Here is a 20,750-nt window from a genome sequence, read left to right as displayed (position 1 = left end):
TCTCTAAATTGCGATTATTTAATTTTAGTTTAGTTTAGAGATACAGCGTAGAAACGGACCCTTCGGCCTACCGAATCCGTGCCAATCAGCGATCGCTTATCCATTAGTTTTATCTTAGACACTGGGGACAATTTACAGCAGCCAACTAACCTATAAACCTGCATGTATTTGAGATGTGAGAGGAAACCGGAGCACCCAGAGGAATCCCAAGCGGTCATAGGGAGAACGTACAAACTCCATATAGACAGCACTTTGATTACTTTGGGAAGGATGTTCCGTCTGTTCTCAGCCCCCATAATGCTCCAGTGAAGTTCAATATAACACTGAGGAGTAGTGCCACCCACTGAACTTATAACCTTTGTTCGCTGTGTCTTTGTTCCCTTTGTTTGTGCTATTATTTGTTTTCTGCCTGCAGTTTCATCCCTTTTGCAGTTTAGAATCTCCCGCATTCCACCTCATCATGTAACTTCTTGTTCTCTTTTCCCCATCCCTGAAATTAAAACTTCTTTGAAAGTTATCAACTTGAAATGTTTACTGCTTCTCGTTCCATCAATGCTGCCTGACATGTTAAATATTTCTGCAATCTCCTGTTATTTACAGTGGAGAGTAAGTTTTCATTACAGTTATAAGATTAATAATCTATACCTTCTTTTATCAGAGAAAGCTGCTCGCCATCTACCTCCATCATGATGACAGTGTTCTTACAAACGTATTCTGTTCCCAACTACTGTGTGCTGAATCTATTGTCTCCTACCTCAGTCAAAATTTTATCACTTGGGCATGGGATGTGACACGAGAAGCTAACAGAGCAAGGTACTCAATTTTATTTTATAGTTTAATTGTTCCTCATTTGGAGTTTATTGATCTTGAATAAACAATTAGCAATAAGGCAGTGTTCACTGCTTCAAAACAAAGGTAATGATCTCAAAAGCATGACATTGAGTGTTTTCTGATATCTAAAGAACCATCGATGGGGCATTTTGAGGAAATCTGGGGATATGCAAAGACTGAGCTAAAACAAAAAAAAATAGTCTTGTGCTAACTTTAAAAATATTTAAAAATATGAATGACAGTCAAAACATACACCAACAATTAATGTAGAGAGTGAAACATTAATCAAGCATTTAATCAATTAAAAAAAATTAAGATTTATATTTTCTCTGGAATACTTATGAGGGAATTGAAATACACACATATAACAATATAATTATGTAAGTTATTGTGTTGTTTTCTCATTTGAATGCAGCTGGTAGATAATTATCCTTAAAATTATAACGATTTTTAAATCAAAATGTCTCCTTTCGGAAAGAAATAGATCAGAATATTCCATCCATATTTGACTGAATTCTCGTATTATCAGAGATTAAATGGGTAGAGCTAGTTTGCTGCTTCAAATTTAGCCATTTGACATGTAGCATGGTTTCCAAAGATTTGTTTCTTCCTAATAAGGAGCTTGAGTCGAGTGAGAGAACATTCCTACTAGGATGTTGTCTAAAACAGTGAAAACCAAAGAAACACATGTATGTTCTTGGCAAATACATTTTCTAGTTAGTTGAATAATCTCTGCTGATACCATTTCAGTCCTGAAGTTATTCTTCGAAATGAAACAACTTTAAGTATGGCATGATTGATGGAGTTACCAGAATAACATAACATTGAAACATTTTAAGTGAAGTAATTTTATATTTAAGATGTATGACGTGGAGTGTTCTTGAGGATGTTGGCAATTTCACATGCAACTGTGCACACTTCTCTCCGCAAGACAGAAATCTAGAGAAACCAACACGAATATTAACAAACACAGAAATGACGATTAACTACCAGAAAGCTGTTCATTTTCAATTTCTCAGTGGTTTCTCACGTTGGATTCTAAATGCAATGCAATGATTGGGTGTGAACCCTGCACCCTGAACAATTAGTATATATAAGAAAGATTTAACAGAATTGAATATCAGATATCAAAGATTTATTAAGCATAAATTGACCGTATTTTCACCCGAGAATTCAAACCAGCTGAAGTCTTTAGCTTAGTACACAGATTGAACAAATTCTATACGTCCCAACACCAAGTCTTCATATCTTTTATTAATTACGTACATGTGTTTCTTGTTTGCATTGCCTAGCTAAAATTGAACACATTGCCATATATCCTTGCCATTAATAAATGACATTGGCCCAAGAAATTTGCCTTGTTAACTCGCTTTCCTTGCCTCTCAGTCCCAATCCTTACAAGCCACAGGTTATAGCTTTCCTTAGTCAGGCACTTAAATAAGTAAGCCCTCCTTCCTATGAATGAACAAAGGGGGCTTCCCTGGGCGGCTGTGAAGTCTTTCTAACCCATGTCCTATGTTAAATGTAATTTTTAAACAAGAGGTTAAGATGGAAATCTTTCTCTGAACATCTCCCTTTTTAAAAGATATTGCTGTTTAAGAATTACACTACCTTTTTAAAAATCTGAATGCGTGGCACTGTTACATTAATGTCCATCAAACAAATCTTTTTAACTCTTATCTTTACACCAGAAATTAGATACAAAAAGGGGAATGGATTTTGTGGTTTATAGTACAGGGTATTGCCTGATTATATTGGTTGAACTTTCCCAGGCAAAATCCTGAACTTATCAGCATGAGTGAAAGCTGGCTTCAATTGTAGGATACCATATAGGCAATATTATGCTGCAATTATTGAATGAATATTTTTAATAGATTTGCTTTTCACATAATCCCTCAAAAATAGTTATACTTTGAAGTATTTCGTTGCTGTGAAAATTAATGTGTGAAAATGATTTGGTTGTCAGTGGGATATTACACATAAAGAACAATTGTGTTTTTACTTCATTCTGTAATTAACCTTTTCAGCTACTGGTGGATATTATTGAATGTCAAAATTTGGTCAGGTGTGAATGTCTGCTCCAACTATCTTATTTCAAGTTGATTTATATATCATAATTTACTTTTTGCATAATTAATTTCCGAGTTCAAGATTTTTTTAAAGTATTTGGATTACATTTACTATTGTAAATTGAATTTGAAATTTGTTCAATTTAATGTAGCAGTTGTATGTAAGTTTATTTATTCTATTTTGTTCACTGCTCCCTGCCTTTTTAAATAGGATGCACTTTTCTGTTTTTCACAAGAATTTGTTGATGACAGGAGAAAAGCCACTTAATTATTTGCTGAAATATGATTAACAGGCATTTAGCAAAGAGGGTCTGGAAAAAATTCACGTTATTTGTGACATTTTTTGTTATCAGTCTATTAGCATGTTATATCGCTATTTTGATGCATTGATTATCGGGTAGACATACAAAATAATATTTGTATGTTGAGATTTGCACCCCTCCAACTCCAGCATCTGCCGTTGCAAATGTTAAGTTGTCTGAGCACTTTGCAGCAGCAGGTTTTCCTCACCTGTCATTCCTAATCATCAAGTAATTAACCATATTCACAGCTGCTGACCCCTGACACAAACAAGGCTTTGAATGATGCACGCCTGGATGGAGAGCAGTTGACCGCGCTGGTCTTGTTTGACCCACTTGCAAATCCACTACAGGTGTGGGCCTCTGTGTGGGATGCAGCTTCCAGAGTTATAAGTTGTTCTGCTTCTTAGTACTGAATAGGGATTTTGCTATAGGTAGTTAAGAAACAGATGGAGTTTAATTGTTGTTCTGTGGAGAGAGATGGAGGGGCGCATGATCTGAACTGTTTTCCATAGAGTAGTCATCTAAATTTTCTCTCTGTGCATATTGTGTTTAGAAAGAGGTAGTTAAAGTATCAGCTTTATTTAAGGCTCCCCCAGTAGAGTCCTTACAAACTATTTTACAAAAGATTAAGATTCCAAAACATCTGGAGCCATTGTCTGTTTCCCACTGTTTCTTCCTGGTTTTCTAGGGCTCCTATTACTGTTGGATTATGTTGGACACTCTCATTTTCTCCTTTTCCCCGCTGCTTTTGATATCAGCTCAGCTTTAAAAGAATGTCTGGATCAATTTGCAGCATGGTTAACACCAGATCTACATTCTGCCAACAGCATTTATTCTTTTGCGATATCCTCACAAACGAGCTAGTGTATTCCTGTAACTTCAGAAGTTCTAAAGAACCATTGACAGGGCAACATCTAATGACTTTATTAGTATAAGGTTTCAGATGGGCTTATTTGTTGTTCACTGCTCCTAGAAAATTATTCATAATTACTAGGTTATATTGTGTGTAGTGTAGGTGATTTCCTGCTAACATAAATTAGGATAAAAGGTAGCATGCCACAGGATCTTACATAGGTCAGTGTTAGGGGTTGGGGGTTGACAAATATATTTCCATGATTTTTCATGTTTCATGTATATGCCTATTAAAACATTGAAAATAAATGTGTAGTCCACACATTAATAAACCATTATTTATATCTGATGGGTAATCAATACCACGTATAAAATGAAATATTATCGTAATCCTGCAACACACTTCATATTTACAACAGAAATATATATGAGATAAACTGGCTTTTGCAGTTATCTGCTACCTTTATTGATTATAATTACATAGTGGATTGTAACAGTCATGGTGGCACAGCGGTAGAGTTGCTGCCTTACAGCAAAATGCAGCGCCAGAAACCTGGGTTCTATCCCGACTACGGGTGCTGTCCGTATGGAGTTTGTACGTTCTCCCCGTGATTTGTATGGGTTTTCTCCGAGATCTTCGGTTTCCTCCCACACTCCAGAAACGTACAGGTTTGTAGGTTAATTGGCATGATTAATTGGCTTGAAAAAAATGTTAAATTGTCCAAGTTGGCGATATGCAGAGTACTACTCTGCCGACTACAAAATTCAGAAGGTTCAGAAGGTTCAGAAGGTAAATCAAGACTAATAAAGTATATATCCATAAGCTACAAATAGAGATCACATTATCCTTTTATTATAGGGGGAGGTGAGGAGTGGAGGAGGCGGGGGGTAGAGGGATAGGAGGGGGGTCAGGAGGTAGTGACTGAGGGTAGGGGAAAGGAGAGGGAGTGAGAGGTGAGGGAGGAATTGGGGGAGAGGAGGAGAAGAGGGGAAAGAAGAGGGAGGGTGAATAGGAGGGGAGAGAGTGTTGGGATGAGGGGATGCCTGCGCAGTTGGGGGCTATGGGTGAGTGGTGTAATATTGCGTTGGAGGAACGAATTGCGTTGGGGACCAGGCCTCCCCTGTGACAGGGACCCAACGGATCCCACTTAGTCTAGTATATTACTAAAATCACTGCCCTCCTCTCCCTCTATTTCCCACTCCCTACTCTCATCTTGTTTGTTTGTGATCCTGAAATTACGCCAAATGGTACAGGCTAGAGCTACGTATTTTTCACCACCTTACTCACAATTGCCATGTGGCGTGTTTTCAACAAGTTTCATTCAGATTGATGTTATATTTTACAAGTTATTAACATTTTTAGCTTTATAAAATCCAGTTTGTGAAAAATTCAGCAGGGGCAGTTAGAGCTATAACAATGGGATCTCATTTACATAACCTGCCCGTGAACAGTCTTCCAGCCCACAATGACATCACAATGGGGTCAGCAGCTTCCACCTCAAGTGGGTTAGGGAGGGAGTGAGATTTAAAAAAAAATCCGTTTTAATCAGATTCTTGGGGAGAGGTTTAATTTACAAAAAGAAATTCGAGATTTTCATTGTGGAAGTTGCGATGGGGGGAGGTGACGTCCCCCCTCTCCCCCCACGTGGGGACAATTGATTGGCTCCGTGGAATGCTGACTGAGGTTAGGGGAAAGGAGATGGAGGGCGAGGTGAGGGAGGGAGTGGGTAAGGGGAGGAGGGGCAATGTTATTTATGTAGAGAGGGAGGGAGTGACTGAGGATAGGTGAAAGGAAAGGGAGGGAAATGTGAGGGAGTGGAGGAGGAGAGGGGAGCGGGGAGAGAAGAGGGAGGATGAAGAGGAGGGGGAGGGAGTATTTGGGGATGAGGGGCAATGAGCCGCGCCTGCGCAGTTCGCGGCTATGGGTGAGTGGTGGAATATTGCGTTGGGCGAACTGGTGGGATAGAGGAGAGATTACATTTTTTTAAATTGCAATTTTCATGGGGGGGGGTGGGTTAGAGGGGAGTTTTCATTTTTTTAAATCGAGATTTTCATTGTGGGGGTGGTGGGATAGGGGGAAGGTGAGGAGTGGGGGAGCAGGGGGATAGAGGGAGAGTAGAGGAGTGAGGGAGGTAGGAGGTGGAGGATAGAGGGAGAGAAAGGCAGTGAGGGGGGAGTGGGATGGGGAGGTGAGGAGTGGGGGAGCAGGGAGATAAAGGGAGAGGGTGTGGGGTAGGGAGGGGAGAGGGGTTATGGTGGGAGGGAGGGATTGACTCAGGATTGACGTCAGGACCAATTGGACACCGACCCCCAGGCCCACTGCAAGCACGGAGATCCCAGAGACCCACAGCCAACAGCAACCCAGCCCAGCCCCACTCCAACTACAGAGGAACCTGGGTTGCGGATGACGGGGCGCAGTTCGGGGCGTCGTAGGGGCCCATCGGGGAGCGGGTTCCTGTTGGTCCTGACGTCTCCGGCCACCTGCCATCCTCCGGGAACTGTACCGCCCTTGCAGGAGAGTGGGGTTGTTTGCAGTTGCAGAGGGAGGGGGCAATTCACATAAACATCCATCACAGTGAGTCTCCTCCTCACTGTGATGGAAGGCAAAGACTTGTCTCTCCCCTGCTCTCCATTCCTCTCCCGAAGTCGAGGTCAAAGCCCCCGGCGGGCGCTAGCAAGTCCGCGGCCAATCAAAGTCACGCCGGGCGATGTAGGGCCCTGCCCCGGGTCTTGATGTTGGAGCCCCCGGCGGGCGCTAGCAAGTCCGCGGCAATTTACAGCCGCGCCGGGCGTTGTAAGGCCCCCCTCCAGGTCATTCTCAACCCCGTAATTCGGGCGGGAGAAGTCGCCGCTGCCGGTGCCCCGCAAAGCAGTCTCCCACCGGGGACCTGCGAGTTCCCGGTGTCACCATCCACCGGAGTCGGGTCGCAGCAGCTCGCCCCCGCAGCTCTCCACGCTCCGAAGCTGGCTAGCTCCATGGAGGTAGGTCCGTAGGTCCACAGCTCCACAGCTCCCACCGCCGCCCACCGACCCCCAGGCCCACTGCAAGCACGGAGATCCCAGAGACCCACAGCCAGCAGCAAATCCAGCCCAGCCCCGCTCCAACTCCAGAGGAACACGTAGGGGCAGAAGCTGATGGTGTGCAATGTACGTCTTGTTCTTGGGGTGGCGGATGAGGGGGCGCAGCTCGGGCTGTGGGCAAACTGCCACTTGTCGCCGTAGCGGCCCATCGGGGAGCGGATTCCTCTGGAGTTGGAGGGGGAGGGGGTATTGTGCTGTTTGATCGCCCCCTGCTATCCCAGGGACAGGGAGACACAGCGGCTTTTTAGACTGGTGGGCAATCACTTCCAAAGTTCTGCCCACACAGTCAGTACACCTCTCCTACACTGCATTTCATACAAACATTTATTCTGCAAGAAAAAACGACATTGAAGACTCAAACTCGCGATCGAGTAACTGCCAGGATCAAGGCGCAAACTCGCGACCTTGCGGATATGAGCCGAGCACTCTACCACTGAGCCAGCCATTAAAATCTACGCTAAAAAATTTCCATTCCGAAGACCGACAAATTCTGAATTACGAAAAGTGTCTGGTCCCAAGGCTTTCGGATAAAAGGTTGTGCACCTGTAGTTGTAATTAGCAGAGACTTAAATTAGATGTAACTTTCAAGTTGTTTCTAAACACTGAAAATACATGCTTTAACCAAATGCCAGGATAAACTGAGAAAACAATCCAAACTATTCCATAGTGAGTGGATTAGTTTGGAAATTTCTAACCTGGGATCAGGTAAAAACATTTAAATTGAATTATTTTATATTTATGTTTAGTTTAATGACTAATTATTTAATATGATATTTTAATCATGTTTTTAAATGATGAAAATTACTTTAATATATCTGTTTATCAAATACATTTAGAGACGGTTACAAAGCTTTAATAATTCTTTGAATTATTAAATTAATAGCGAGAAACAAGGCTTCATCTCAAGTCTTGCCTTCTGTCAAAAGTAGTGAGAATGTCCTGAAGCAGGAACCCAGTGGAGATTCCCTATCTCAGAGTCAATCTAGTTAAGGGCCTATCACACTTGAGCGACATTTGCGCATCATTTACATGACATCATTTACGCGTCACAACGCGCGTCGTGATGCGTGCATTACACGCGCATAGCGCGTGGTGGTGTAGGCAGTGACGCGCAGTCACGCGCGGCGCCCCAAGATTTTGTGATTCACAAAATCTTTGTGCGCCGCCTGCGTGACGCGCAAATGACACCCAATTGTAGCAATGTTACAAAATTTTGAGATTTAAAAAATCAAGTCTGCAATTTGTCCCATCAGATAAAGCATAAAAATAAGTTTAATTTGACACCTAATTCACTTTCATATTTTCAGTATTAAAAAAGTTATGGCCATTTTCATACTCTGAAATTAGCATCTTGTTCCCTATTGCTTTTCCATTGACTTAACTCAAAAGCTGTGATCGAGGACAGTCAAAAGCCCATAATTTTCTTAAAAATTAAGAGAACCGAATGAAATGTCCAGTTATTATAGATTGAAGCATTCTGAAACAAATATGAAACAATCTTACTTGGATGAACTGAAATTAAAGCATATAATTAGTTAGTTACCTAATTGTAGTTAATTACAAAATTTAATTACTAGATCTAAACATCTATCCATTTCTTAAGAAAAGGATAACATTTTTAAATAGCCTAAGTGTCCAAATGACATTCACACAAGAATTCACAATATAACATGATTTTTAAATCTCATTGTCATGAATTGATAGGCCAATTGGAAGGAATTTAGTGTTTAATTCCCGTAAATTAATGGCCATTTTAATCATCTTGCGAGTGGGTTTTTGTGGAACGTTGTCGATTGGAACGTTGCAGTTTGCGGTGAATTTAAACCCCATATCGGCAGGAAAAACACTGCCGGTTCGTATGGGGCCCAAATCACATTTTCGCAACGTGAAATTTTGATTAAAGTAATCCTAAGAAGCAAGTTTATATGTAAAATATACGACTTACCTTATGTTTTGGCCCGTACGTGAGATCCGTTCTGTTGACTGCGTTGACGGCTTTAGAAGTCGCTTTTTATTTTATTCCAGTGCTGAAATTGTCCCGCGGTTTAAAAAAAAAATTCAGAGAACGGCAGTCGGAACGAATTTTTAGTATCAGGTAGAAGCCCGAGAAAATATATCTCGGCCAGGCAGGAGAAAACGGCATTTTAATCCCGCCCTTCCCCTCAAAGGTGCCAAAGTCGTGCACACGGCCAGTGACAGAACTGCAGCGCCGCTGAAGGTAAGTTTTGTAACATACCTACCAAGTGGGACAGACCCTTTAGTTCATGTAGTCCAGATTATTAATGCAGAAGGTCAGGGATTGTAGGACTGAGTTGATCTTGATGAATCTGAAAAGAAAATGTAGTACAGGAGACTGGCGTGATGGGTGAAAGATTTGGCAAATGATATTGGAAAATATCAAATTATCCATTATCCTTCTCGCTGCCTGTCCCGCTCCAGGTTTAAGCAGAGCGCTGTCAGTTGAACGCGTGGGAATTTAAACGAAGAGCTGTCGGCTACAGCGCTATGGGTTCTAAAAATAACGCTACCAGCTGGAGCGCTATGGCCACAGCGCTATGGGGCACAGACTGTTCAGGAAAATTCTCATATAACAATGAGTCTTTGGAATTCTCTTTCTCAGTGGTAGTTGATCCTTTGATTATTTTTCAGGCATTGGTAGAATTCTGGATAAGCCTAGTGGTGAAAGGATACCAGTGGGATTGCAGTTACATTGGGATTGGCCGTTTTTACCGAACGGTGGGTGGGCTCAAGGGGGAGACATGGAGGGGTGGAGAGAGGGAGAGAGGAAGGGGTGGTGAGAGGGAGAGGATGGAGAGTGGAAGAAGGAGGGAGGGGGAGATGGAGAGGAAGGGAGGAAGGGAATAAGAGAGGGAGGGAGGGAGGAAGAGAGAGAGAGAGAGAGAGCGATGGAGGGCAAGAGGGATGGAGAAAGGGAGGGAGAGAGTAAGGAGGGAGGGAGGGAGAGGGAGGCTTCCAAAATGGCTTCTACATCATTATCTGGTGCTAAAAGCAGAAAGCAGCCATTCAAACAGCAATATACAAAGAGATGGCAATGAATGCACTGTCAAGTGAGGTGCGTAAAAGAAATGTCAATTGGTAGCAAAGTTATGCATTCTTGTACTATTACATGGGTATGACTGCACATAAAAAAACATTTTTTTTCAGCAAAATGTCACCGCGTAAAAATACTGAAAACTTGGCAGCTCTGCATACAGTGCCCTCCATAATGTTTGGGACAAAGACCCATCATTTATTTATTTGCCTCTTTTCGCCACAATGTGAGATTTGTAAAAGAAAAAAAATCACATGTGGTTAAAGTGAACATTGTTAGATTTTATTAAAGCCCATTTTTATACATTTTGGTTTCACCATGTAGAAATTACAGCTGTGTTTATACGTTGTTGTCCCCCCCCCCCCCCCCCCCCATTTCAGGGCAGCATAATGTTTGGGACACAGCAATGTCAGGTAGATGATTATAGTCATGTTTAGTATTTTGTTGCATATCCTTTGCATGCAATGACTACTTGAAGTCTGCGACTCACAGACATCACCAGTTGCTAGGTGTCTTCTCTGGTAATGCTCTGCCAGGCCTGTGTTGCAGCCATCTTTAGCTTATGCTTGTTTTGGTGGCTAACCCCCTTCAATTTTCTCTTCAGCATATAAAAGACATGCTCAATTGGGTTCAGATCGGGTGATTGACTGGCCTCTCAAGAATTTACCATTTTTTAGGTTTCAAAAACACCTTTGTTGCTTTAGCAGTATGTTTGGGATCATTGTCTTGCTGTAGAATGATTTGAGGCATTTGTTTGAACTTGAGCCGATAGAATGTGTCTATACACTTCAGAATTCATTATGCTACTACCATTAGTAGTTGTATCATCAATGAAGATAAGTGAGCCAGTACCTTCAGCAGCCATACTTGCCCAGGCCATAACACACCCACCGCCGTGTTTCACAGATAAGGTGGTATGCTTTGGATGGTGGGGAGTTCCTTCTCCCCTCCATACTTTGCTCTTGCCATCACTCTGATATAACTTCATCTTCATCTCATCTGTCCACAAGTCCTTTTTCCAGAACTGTGGTTGCTCTTTAAAGTACTTCTTGGCAAACTGTCACCTGTCCATCCTATTTATGCGGCTAACCAGTGGTTTGCATCTTGCAGTTAAGCCTCGGTATTTCTGTTCATGAAATCTTCAGTGGACAGTGGTCATTGACAAATCCACACCCGACTCCTGAAGAGTGTTTCTGATTTGTCAGACAGGTGTTTGGGGATTTTTCTTTATTATAGAGAGAATTCTTCTGTCATCAGCTGTGGAGGTCTTCCTTGGCCTGCCAGTCCCTTTGCGATTAGTAAGCTCACCAGTGCTCTCTTTCTTCTTAAAGATGTTCCAAACAGTTGATTTTGGTAAGCCTAAGGTTTGGCTGATGTCTCTAACAGTTTTATTCTTGTTTCTCAGTCTCATAGTGGCTTCTTTAACATTCATTAGCACAACTTTGGTCCTCATGTTGATAAACAGCAATAATAGTTTCCAAAGGTGATTGGAAAGACAGGAGGAAAGACTAGGTGCTGAGAGCTCTCTTGTACATGCATTAAGGAGGCAATTAAACACACCTGAGCAATTACAAATGCCTGTGAATCCAATGTGCACCACTTGTGACAATGTGCACCACATGTGTTTTTTTCTATTACAAATCTCAAATTGTGGAATACAGAGGCAAATAAATAAATGATGGGTCTTTGTCCCAAACATTATGGAGGGCACTGTAGGTTATTATAATAAGTACAATTATTTTAATAATCACAATAAATTAAATTAAATCTCTTGCACAAAATGTTGTTTTCAAAAAGATCATACTGATAATCTAACTTGGATTATTTATTTTATATCATTGTAATTACCTTAACTATGTGATTAAAATTTTCATTTTTGAAAATAATCTTTTTGATTATTTTGTAATCACCATGATAAATTGATGGTTTTAACAGAACTGTTGAATGATTAACATGATTTATTGTTTGTTTTTGAAAATATAGTGAGATACATTTTCATATGTCTCAGAGCATCAGGAACTTTAGTGAGCTTCATGCAGGAAGACTTCTGGACCTGATTTTCCTTTCTACACCAAGAACGTGTTTTACGCGTGCTTGGTTTACATTTTTTTAGAATAATGCGCTTGTCTAATTACTACCGAAGTTTAATTTATTTGCTCCTATTTTCTGAAAAACATGCTCAAATTTATGCGTGGCAAACTTGCACATCAGCTTTCATAAGTTATCTTGTAAATTCAGCTTTGCTTAACAGAAAGAAAACTCAAATGATTGATGCAGCTATTAGGTTATATGTTTAAATGTATCTGCATTTGGGATATCAGGGCTCTCACTTAACGTTTTTTCCCTGTTGCCAGCCGGGCAACCTCGGCAGCTTTTTAGGTTGCCAAATGTTTCACGTGTTCACAATTTAATTAATCCATCTTTATGGATTAAAACATATAATAACATTGGGAATTAAAACACGTTTGATTGCATTCCGTTATCAAACAAAGTCAATGTTCGCTCTGAAGGCATTTCCAGCACAATAGGGTCGGGGGGGGGGGGGGGGGGTGGTGGGAGAGGGTGAATCAGTGCGGGATGGATAGATGGCGGGGGGGGTTGAGAAGGCAATCGGTGCGGAATTGATGGATTGAGGCAGGGGAATTAGTGCGTGTTGGTTGGAGTTGATAAAATTGTGAGGGGAGAGCGCGGAGGATGTCAGTGTGTTTGAACGGGGGGATCACTAAGGGGAGGATCTGTGCAGGATGGATGGGGGGATCAGTACAGGATGAATGGAATGCATCAGTACAGGATGAATGGGATGATCAGTACAGGATGAATGGAGGTAGACAAAAATGCTGGAGAAACAGCGGGTGAGGCAGCATCTATGGTGCGAAGGAAATAGGCAACGTTCGGGTCGAGACCCTTCTTCAGACTGATCCCCCCATTCTTCTTGAATGGGGGGATCAGTACAGGATGGATGGGGGGGATCAGTACAGGATGAATGGGGGAATCATTAAAAGATGAATGGGGGGGTCAGTACAGGATGAATGAGGGGTACAGTAAAAGGTGAATGAGGAGATCATTACAGGATGGATGGGGGGGATTGGTGCAGGATAAATGGTGGGGGGTCAATACGGAATGAATGGGGGGGATCAGTACAGGATGAATGGTGAGTGGCAGGTGAATCAATGCGAGGTAGATAGGGTGAGCAGTGTAGGATGAATAGATGGGGGGGGAGGTGATGGGTATGTGAGCACAGGGGGTGTCAGTGAGGACTGAATAGAGGCAGGAATGGGGATCAGTAAGGGATGGAGAGGAGGGGTCTCAGGATAAGGGGGTGGAGGGGGACGTACAAGAGAGAGAGAGAGAGAGAGGCGGGAGGTGGGGAGGAAGGAAGGTCAGCGCTCATCGGACAGGGACGGCATCATCGCCCCGCTGCCTTGGCCGTCCCTGTCCACCGCCAAGTGCCGCCGCCAAAGGGGGAGGTAATTGGGATCTCCTCGCCACCGCCTCCCCTCCTCCGCCATCCAACAGGAAGGTGCGGGGCCGAGCGATGCAGCTGCTTCAGACGGCAGAAGGAGGCCTCCCCCTTCCCCTCCCTCCTCCCGGCCTCGGCGTACGGGAGGGTTTGTTTTGAAAGCAGCGGCTGGTATCAGGGCAGGCGGGGTGCGGTAGGAGGAGGAGCAGGTGGAGCCGCTGTCGCCGCTGTGCGGAGCCGTCATTCGCTCCGGCCCTCTGTCACAGCACACCTAATATCTTTGCCCGCACTACAGTCGTCGCCGACACGAAAAGTCACGTTCCTTCTCTCCAGAGGTGCTGCCTGACCCACTGAGTTACTCCAGTTTTTTGTATCTATTTTCGGTATAAACCAGTATCTGCAGTGGCAAGCCGGGCAAAATTAATCGGCATTTAGGTTGCCCGGCGGCACTTTGGGTGGTCAATGGCACCCGGGCAACCGCTAATTTCGAGCCCTGCAAAGTAATAATACCACAGTCAGCATTTTACCTGAACATTTACACATCCAGTTTGAAAAGATCGCATTGTCAAAATCGTAAAAAACTGAAATATTTATTTAAGGATCACTGTTGTCTAATATGGTTTATTAATAGGAATATTTATCTGAACAACTCAAAAGTATATGAACATTTTGAACAATTCACTGTCAGTCAATTTTGCAATAAGTAATGTTGCTTCAGCTACAGGTATTTCCTATTACTGGTACAAAGCATAACTGTGAGGTAACCAATTGTGACAGTTTCAAGCAAAGGCAGGAGAAGGAACTCTAGAGGCTACTTAGGAAAAATAATACTGAGAGTAACTTTAATTCATAGCAAAGTGAATTTTCAGCCTTATTTACAGGTTTAAATCACAGATTCTAAATCTTAGTATACATTACTTGGCCTAACTGTTTTTCTTCTTTCTACAGATTTTTGAGCATGTGTACAAGACATTTTGGCAGTGTTGTGGCTCAAACAATTCGAACACACAAAACTGATCAGTTTCCACTGCTTCTTATTATAATGGGAAAAAGATCATCAAATGAAGTTTTGAATGTGATTCAAGGTAATTTCTAGTGCCCAATTGATATATCGGGACATAATTGTGTTAAAAAAATAATGTTTAAAACATATATAAATAATATGTAAATATATATACACACACACACACACACACACCCACACACACACACACATATACACACACACATATACACACACACACACACATACACACACACACACACACACACACACACACACACACACATATATGTATACTAGACCAAGTGCAGAACCGTTGGGCCTGCTCCCCCAACGCAGCCATTCCCTACCCGTAGCTCCCACGGGAGATGTGGTCCTCCAACTCAAGCCGTTCAGGACTCAGTAGTGCGGCTGTTTTTAAATGGCGTCTTTGAGGCGAGATGCGGGCGCCAGCAGCCGTTATGGTCGCTGGCCAGCAGGAGGCGACAAAGTGAGTGTGGGGGGGGGGGGGGGGGAGAAGGATTTTATTAAAAATGTGTACATAAACACGACGAAATTTAATCAGGAGTGGATACTTGCAATGAAAAGTGAAATCTCTACCGAAATGGAAATATTCTGGGCGTTTGTGGGGCTGGTGTTGGCGTAGCAATGAATCAAAGGCTGGCACCCACAGGCTGGCAACCATAAGTCAGGCAGAAACACTGCCAGCCAGCAGCCAGCTAGCCAGCAGCCACAGAGTTTTAATATTATATAGATAGATAGATAGATATACCTCAGGTGCAGTTGACTGGCACGGCAAGTGGAAAAGGGATTTATTAAAGCTTAAAATGTGAATAACTCTTAAAATATGACAACAATTTAAACGTTAAAGATGATATTTATTGTCCATTCTTTCTTGTTGCGTCTCTTGTTGCATTCTGCAGACGGGGAGGGGGACGGCTTCAGGCGGGGACTGTCGGGGGCTGGTGGGGGGAACGCCTGTAGCCGGGGTAGGGGCACGGCTTTAGGCGGGGGCCGGTAGGGGAGGGGAGAAGCGTCATACAGCAGGGGGAGGGGGACGGCTTCAGGCGGGGCCTGTTGGGGACCGGTGGAAAGGGGGGAGCGCTGCCAAGGCCTACCGCCTACGCTCTCCCCCCGGCACCCGACAGCCCACTCCTGAAGCCGTTCTCCTCCCCGCTGCAGGACGCTTCCCCCCACTGGCCCCGCCTGAAGCCGTCCCAGCTGCAGGGGGTGCAGAAGAACGTCCTGCAGCCTGGGGAGGGGGACGTCTTCAGGTGGGGGCTGTCGGGGGCCGGTGGGGAGCGTCCTGCAGCTAGCCGGAGGGGGACGGCTTCAGGCGGGGACTGTCGAGGGCTGGAGGGAGGGGGGTGAGTGTACTGCAGCCGGGGGAGGGGGACGGCTTCAGGCGAGGGCTGTCGACGGCCAGTGGGGATGGGGGGGGAACGTCCTGCACTCACTCCATCCCCCCTCAACTCCCCCAAACCCCTCCCAATCCCCCCTCCCCCCCGGTCCTGCAGCCGGGGGAGGGGGATGGCTTCAGGTGGGGGCAGGTGTGTTGGGGGGAAATGTCCTACAGCTGGGGACGGCTTTAGGCAGGGACCGGCAGGAGCATCCTGTAGACGGGGACTGTCGAGGGCTGGTGTGGGTGGGAGCGTCCTACAGCCGGGGGAGGGAGACGGCTTCAGACGGGGGCCGGAGGGGGGGGGGGGGGTGAGCGTACTGCAGCCGGGGGAGGGGGGCGGCTTCAGGCGAAGGCTGTCGGGGGTCAGTGGGGATGGGGGGCGTCCTGCACTCACTCCATCCCCCCCCTCAACTCTCCCCAACCCCGGACCTGCAGCCGGAGGTGGGGTACGGCTTCAGGTGGGGGCTACCTTGGCCTATAGCTGTCGTGGCCTTCCGCTACCTATCGTTGTCGTTGCCTTCTGGTGCCGTGGACTACTGCTGGCGCTCTCCACCGGCTTCAGGCGGGGACCGGTGGGGGGCATCCTGCAGCTGGGCACGGGGACGGTTTCAGGCAGGGACTGGTGGGGGTGGGAGAGCGTCCTGAAGCTGGGGGCGGGACGGCATCTGGTGGGGGAAGGTGTGTGGGGGGGGGTGGGGGGGAGTGTGTGGGCGGGAGTGTCCTGCAGCTAGGGACGGCTTCAGGCGGGGTCCGGCAGGAGCATCCTGTTGCGGGGGGAGGGGGACGGCTTCAGGCGGGGGCCAGCGGGAGCGTTCTATAGCCGGGGGGCGGGGGCTGGGACAGTTTCAGGCAAGGGCTGGCGGGGAGCGTCCTGCAGCGGGGGCGGGGCCGGCTTTAGGCGTGGGCTTTTGGGGGCCAGTGGGGGGTCCTGCAGCCGGTGGAGGGGGGTTGTGGGGGGAGGGGGGTGTGTGAGCAGGGGGGGAAAGAGCTCGGAGAAAAGACGTGGGTTGTGGGGAGAGGGTGGTATCACGGGGAAGGGGGACCAGAGGGGAAGGGGCTAGTTGACTATGCGATGGGATCTCACAGCGGTCGATGGTCGCTGAACGTTCTCTGCCGGGATCAGATTCTCCGCTTTCCGTTTGGCTACATCCCGGGCTGGGTTGAAGCGGGCTGCTTCCAGTCCCTCCGAAAATGTTGTCTGGTTGGAAACTTCCGCCGGCCGAAAACCTCCACGGGCCAGAAACCTCCGCCAGCCAGAAACCTCCTCTGGCCATCCAGAGCCTCCCTCGGCTCCATTAAAGACACGATGGCGCAGGCGGACCATCCCGCAGAGTGACTGGAGAAAAGACCAATCCATGCGGCGCTGAACGGCAGGAGAGGAGATTGATCTGCGCACGCGTGGTTTTTAAGATTTTTAAACCTCGCTAACTTTTAAATTAGAGCACTGATCGGAACGAAACTTGGTTTTAAATAAAGTTGTTCACAAAACTCACTTTTTAAAATATAATCGCCGCTTGCCAGCTGCTGACGTCACAATGCCCACATGCCCACCAATCCAGGCCCACCTGGCCCCGCCCCTCTCCCCCCCGCCGCTGTGGATTAAAGGTGCAGAAAGATCGAGAAAGTTGAACCTTCTCATAAGTTCTGCAGAACAAAGATTCTACAGCTCCATTCCGCTATAGGATCTTTGTTCTACAGATCTCGGAGCAGCGGCGCCTTACACGCTGAACCTTCTCCTCACTGTTGGCGCAGCTCGTGAAGCCCCGCCTGCCTGCGCGCTCATTCCAGCTGTGGGTTTCCAGAGTCAGAAGCCACTTCTCTCTCTCTCCTTATTTGGCAACCCGGCTCGCCTCCACCCCCCGACTCCTCTACTCACCTCCTCCCCTCTCCTTCCTCTCTCCCCTCTCTCCCCTCTCCTTCCTCTCTCCCCTCTCCTCTACCAAAGATCGTATACCGAGGATCTTTGCTCTCTACCCGTCACAGGGGACGATCGTCTGTCCCCCCCCGGCCCGGTCTGGCTCTGTCACGCTGGCGGAAGCCACGATCGGCGTCCTCAGATCGCTCCGTGCCTCGCCGCTCCGCCCCTCTCCTCTCTCTATCCCCCCCCCCCTCTCTCTCTCTCTCTCTCCCCCAACTCTCTCTCTCCCCCAAATTTGGTTATTAATTTCCTCGCTCTTTTAGTAAAAAACATCAAAAAAGATTTCAATCAAACTGCTGCATGTCACAGTGTCATCTCACAGATGTCCAATCACCATGGATCTTATTTCCATATGATATGACATCACAATGGGACAGGGGTGGGAGATTGGAACCTTCACGTGGTCCCACTAAAATCAAACTGCCGCATGAGTCACAGTGCCATCTCATGGATGTCTAATCACAATGGATCTCATTTACATATGACATCACAATGGGACAGGTGTGGGAGATTGCAACCTTCACTTGGTCTGGCGTGCACAATCAAATAAGATCAAATAGAGCAAGTTGTCCTGCACCTCTGTCTACCCCCCTCCCTATCTACCTCTCCCTCTCTACCATACTCCCTCTCTACCATACTCCCTCTCTACCATACTCCCTCTCTACCATCCCTCCTCTCTACTATCCTCCCTCTCTTTCCGCCCCTCCCCTCCCCCCCTCTCTCCCTTCCGCCTTCCCCTTCCCCCTCTCCCTTCCCCTTCCCTCCTCCTTCCCTCCTCTCCCTCCCCCCTTTCCCCTACCCACTGTCTCTCTCTCCCCTCTCCTCACTCTCCCCCTCTCACTCTCCCTTCTCTCTCTCCCTCCCCTCTCTCCCTCGCCCTCTCTCTCTCCCCTCTCTCTCTCCCTCCCCCTCTCTCCCCCTCCCCCCTCCCCTCTCTCCCTCCCCCTCCCCTCTCTCCCCCTGCCCTCTCTCTCGCCCTGCCCTCTCTCTCGCCCTGCCCTCTCTCTCCCCCTACCCTCTTTCTCCCCCTGCCCTCTCTCTCCCCCTGCCCTCTCTCTCCCCCTGCCCTCTCTCTCCCCCTACCCTCTTTCTCCCCCTGCCCTCTCTCTCCCCCTCCCTCTTCTCCTCCTCCCCTCCCTCTTTCTCCCCCTTCTCCTCCCTCTCCCTCTTCCTCCCCCTCCCCTCTCCCTCCCCCCCCCCTCTCTCTCCCCCTCCCCTCTCTCTCCATCTCCCCTCCCCCACTACCCCCTCCCTCACCCCTCCCTCTCCTTCCCCTACCCCTCTCCCCACTCCCTCCACACTCTTCCCCCTCCACCCCTTCCCTCTCCCTCCTCCTCTCCCTCCTCCCCTCCCCCTCCCTCCTCTCCTCCCCTCTCTATCCTCCTCACCTCCCCCTCCCCACTCTCCCCCCCCCTCTCCTCTCCCCTCCCCTCTCCATTTCCCCTACATTTCCCCTTCTCCTTCCTCTCTCCCCCCTGCCCATCACCTCTCCCCTCTATTCACCCTCTCCCCACCCCCTCCCCTCTCCCTCCTCCCCTCTCCCTCCCCCCCCTCCCTCCTCCCCGCTCCCCTCTCCCTCCTCCCCTCTCCCTCCTCCCCTTCCCCTCCTCCCTTCCCCTCCTCCCTTCCCCTCCTCTCTCCCCACTCTTCCTCACTCCACCCTCCCCCTCCCTGCTCTCCTCCCCCTTCCCATCCCCCCTCTCTCCCTTCCCCCTCTCCCATCTCTTCCCCCCATCTCCCCCTCCTCTCCCTGCCTCTCCACCCCCTTTCCCCTTCCATCCCATCTCCCCCCTCCTTCCACCCCTTCTCTCTCCCCTCATCTCCCTCCTCCTTCTCTCCCCTCATGGTGGTTAGTGGTGTGTGTTTGGGGGTGGGGGTGGTTAGTGTGTGTGTGTTTTGGGGGGTGGGGTGGTTAGTGTGTGTGTTTGGGGGAAGTGGTTAGTGTGTGTGCGTGCCCCATCCCCCTCTCCCCTCCTCCCCCTCTCCTCCCTCCTGTCCATCTCCCCCTCTCCACTCCCCCTCTCCATTTCCCTCTCTCCATCTCCCCCTCTCCATCCCATCACCCCCCTCAACGTGCATTGGGGGAACAGACCCAGCGGGTCTGCACTTGCTCTAGTTATCATATAAAACTCTGATATTGGATGTTTACTTGTGGAGATGTTTGCTTGCTTGAACTTTATCTTTGATTCACATCTCCTCGAAAACCCGACGCAGTAATGGTGAAAATGTTACATATTCCAGTAGAGATTTACCTCATGATTTCAAAAATCCCCTCATCTTTAAATTTGATTCATTATTTCCCAAGTTTTTTAATCAAAATTATTCACCAACCTGACATATTTTTTAAATCTAATGTGCTGAAGCGAGCTGGATAACGTCACAATGCCTTTGCTCCTCACAGCAAGCGGCGCAGAATTTTCAACGCCTGCTAGTTTACAAAAAAGACACAAGATGCTAAAGTAACTCAGCGATTCATCTCATCTCTGGAGATGTTTCGGTGACATTTCAGGTCATGACCCTTCTTCAGACTAATCATGGTGTGGGGGGGGGGGGGGGGGGTAAGCTGTAAGAAAAGAGGGGCAGGACAAAGCATAGCAAGTGATAAATTGAAAAAGATGAATGGGGTTTTTGATAGACCGATGGTTGGACAAAGACCAGAGATGAAAAGACAGAAGGTGTGAGATAAGGATTGAAGAGTTGCAAATTGGGAAGCTGGAGAAGGAATATAGGTGGAAGGGGAAAAATAAGTGGGGCACAGGAGAGAGAGGAGAAAAAGAAAG

General features: G+C 46.9%; 1 protein-coding gene across 1 annotated transcript in view; it reads left to right on the top strand.

Moving 5' to 3' along the window:
* Window positions 1–20,750, top strand: part of faf1 (Fas associated factor 1) — a 278,615-nt gene that overhangs the window by 200,766 nt on the left and 57,099 nt on the right. The window contains exons 13-14 of the mRNA XM_033028571.1: window positions 659–813; window positions 14,596–14,732. Of these exons, the coding sequence (XP_032884462.1) occupies window positions 659–813; window positions 14,596–14,732 (292 nt within the window). The remainder of the gene's footprint in view (window positions 1–658; window positions 814–14,595; window positions 14,733–20,750) is intronic.

This window comes from Amblyraja radiata, chromosome 10 (assembly GCF_010909765.2).
Source record: "Amblyraja radiata isolate CabotCenter1 chromosome 10, sAmbRad1.1.pri, whole genome shotgun sequence".
Lineage (NCBI taxonomy): Eukaryota > Metazoa > Chordata > Chondrichthyes > Rajiformes > Rajidae > Amblyraja > Amblyraja radiata.
Note: the sequence above shows the minus strand (reverse complement) of the source record. Positions and strands in the feature narration are given on the sequence as shown.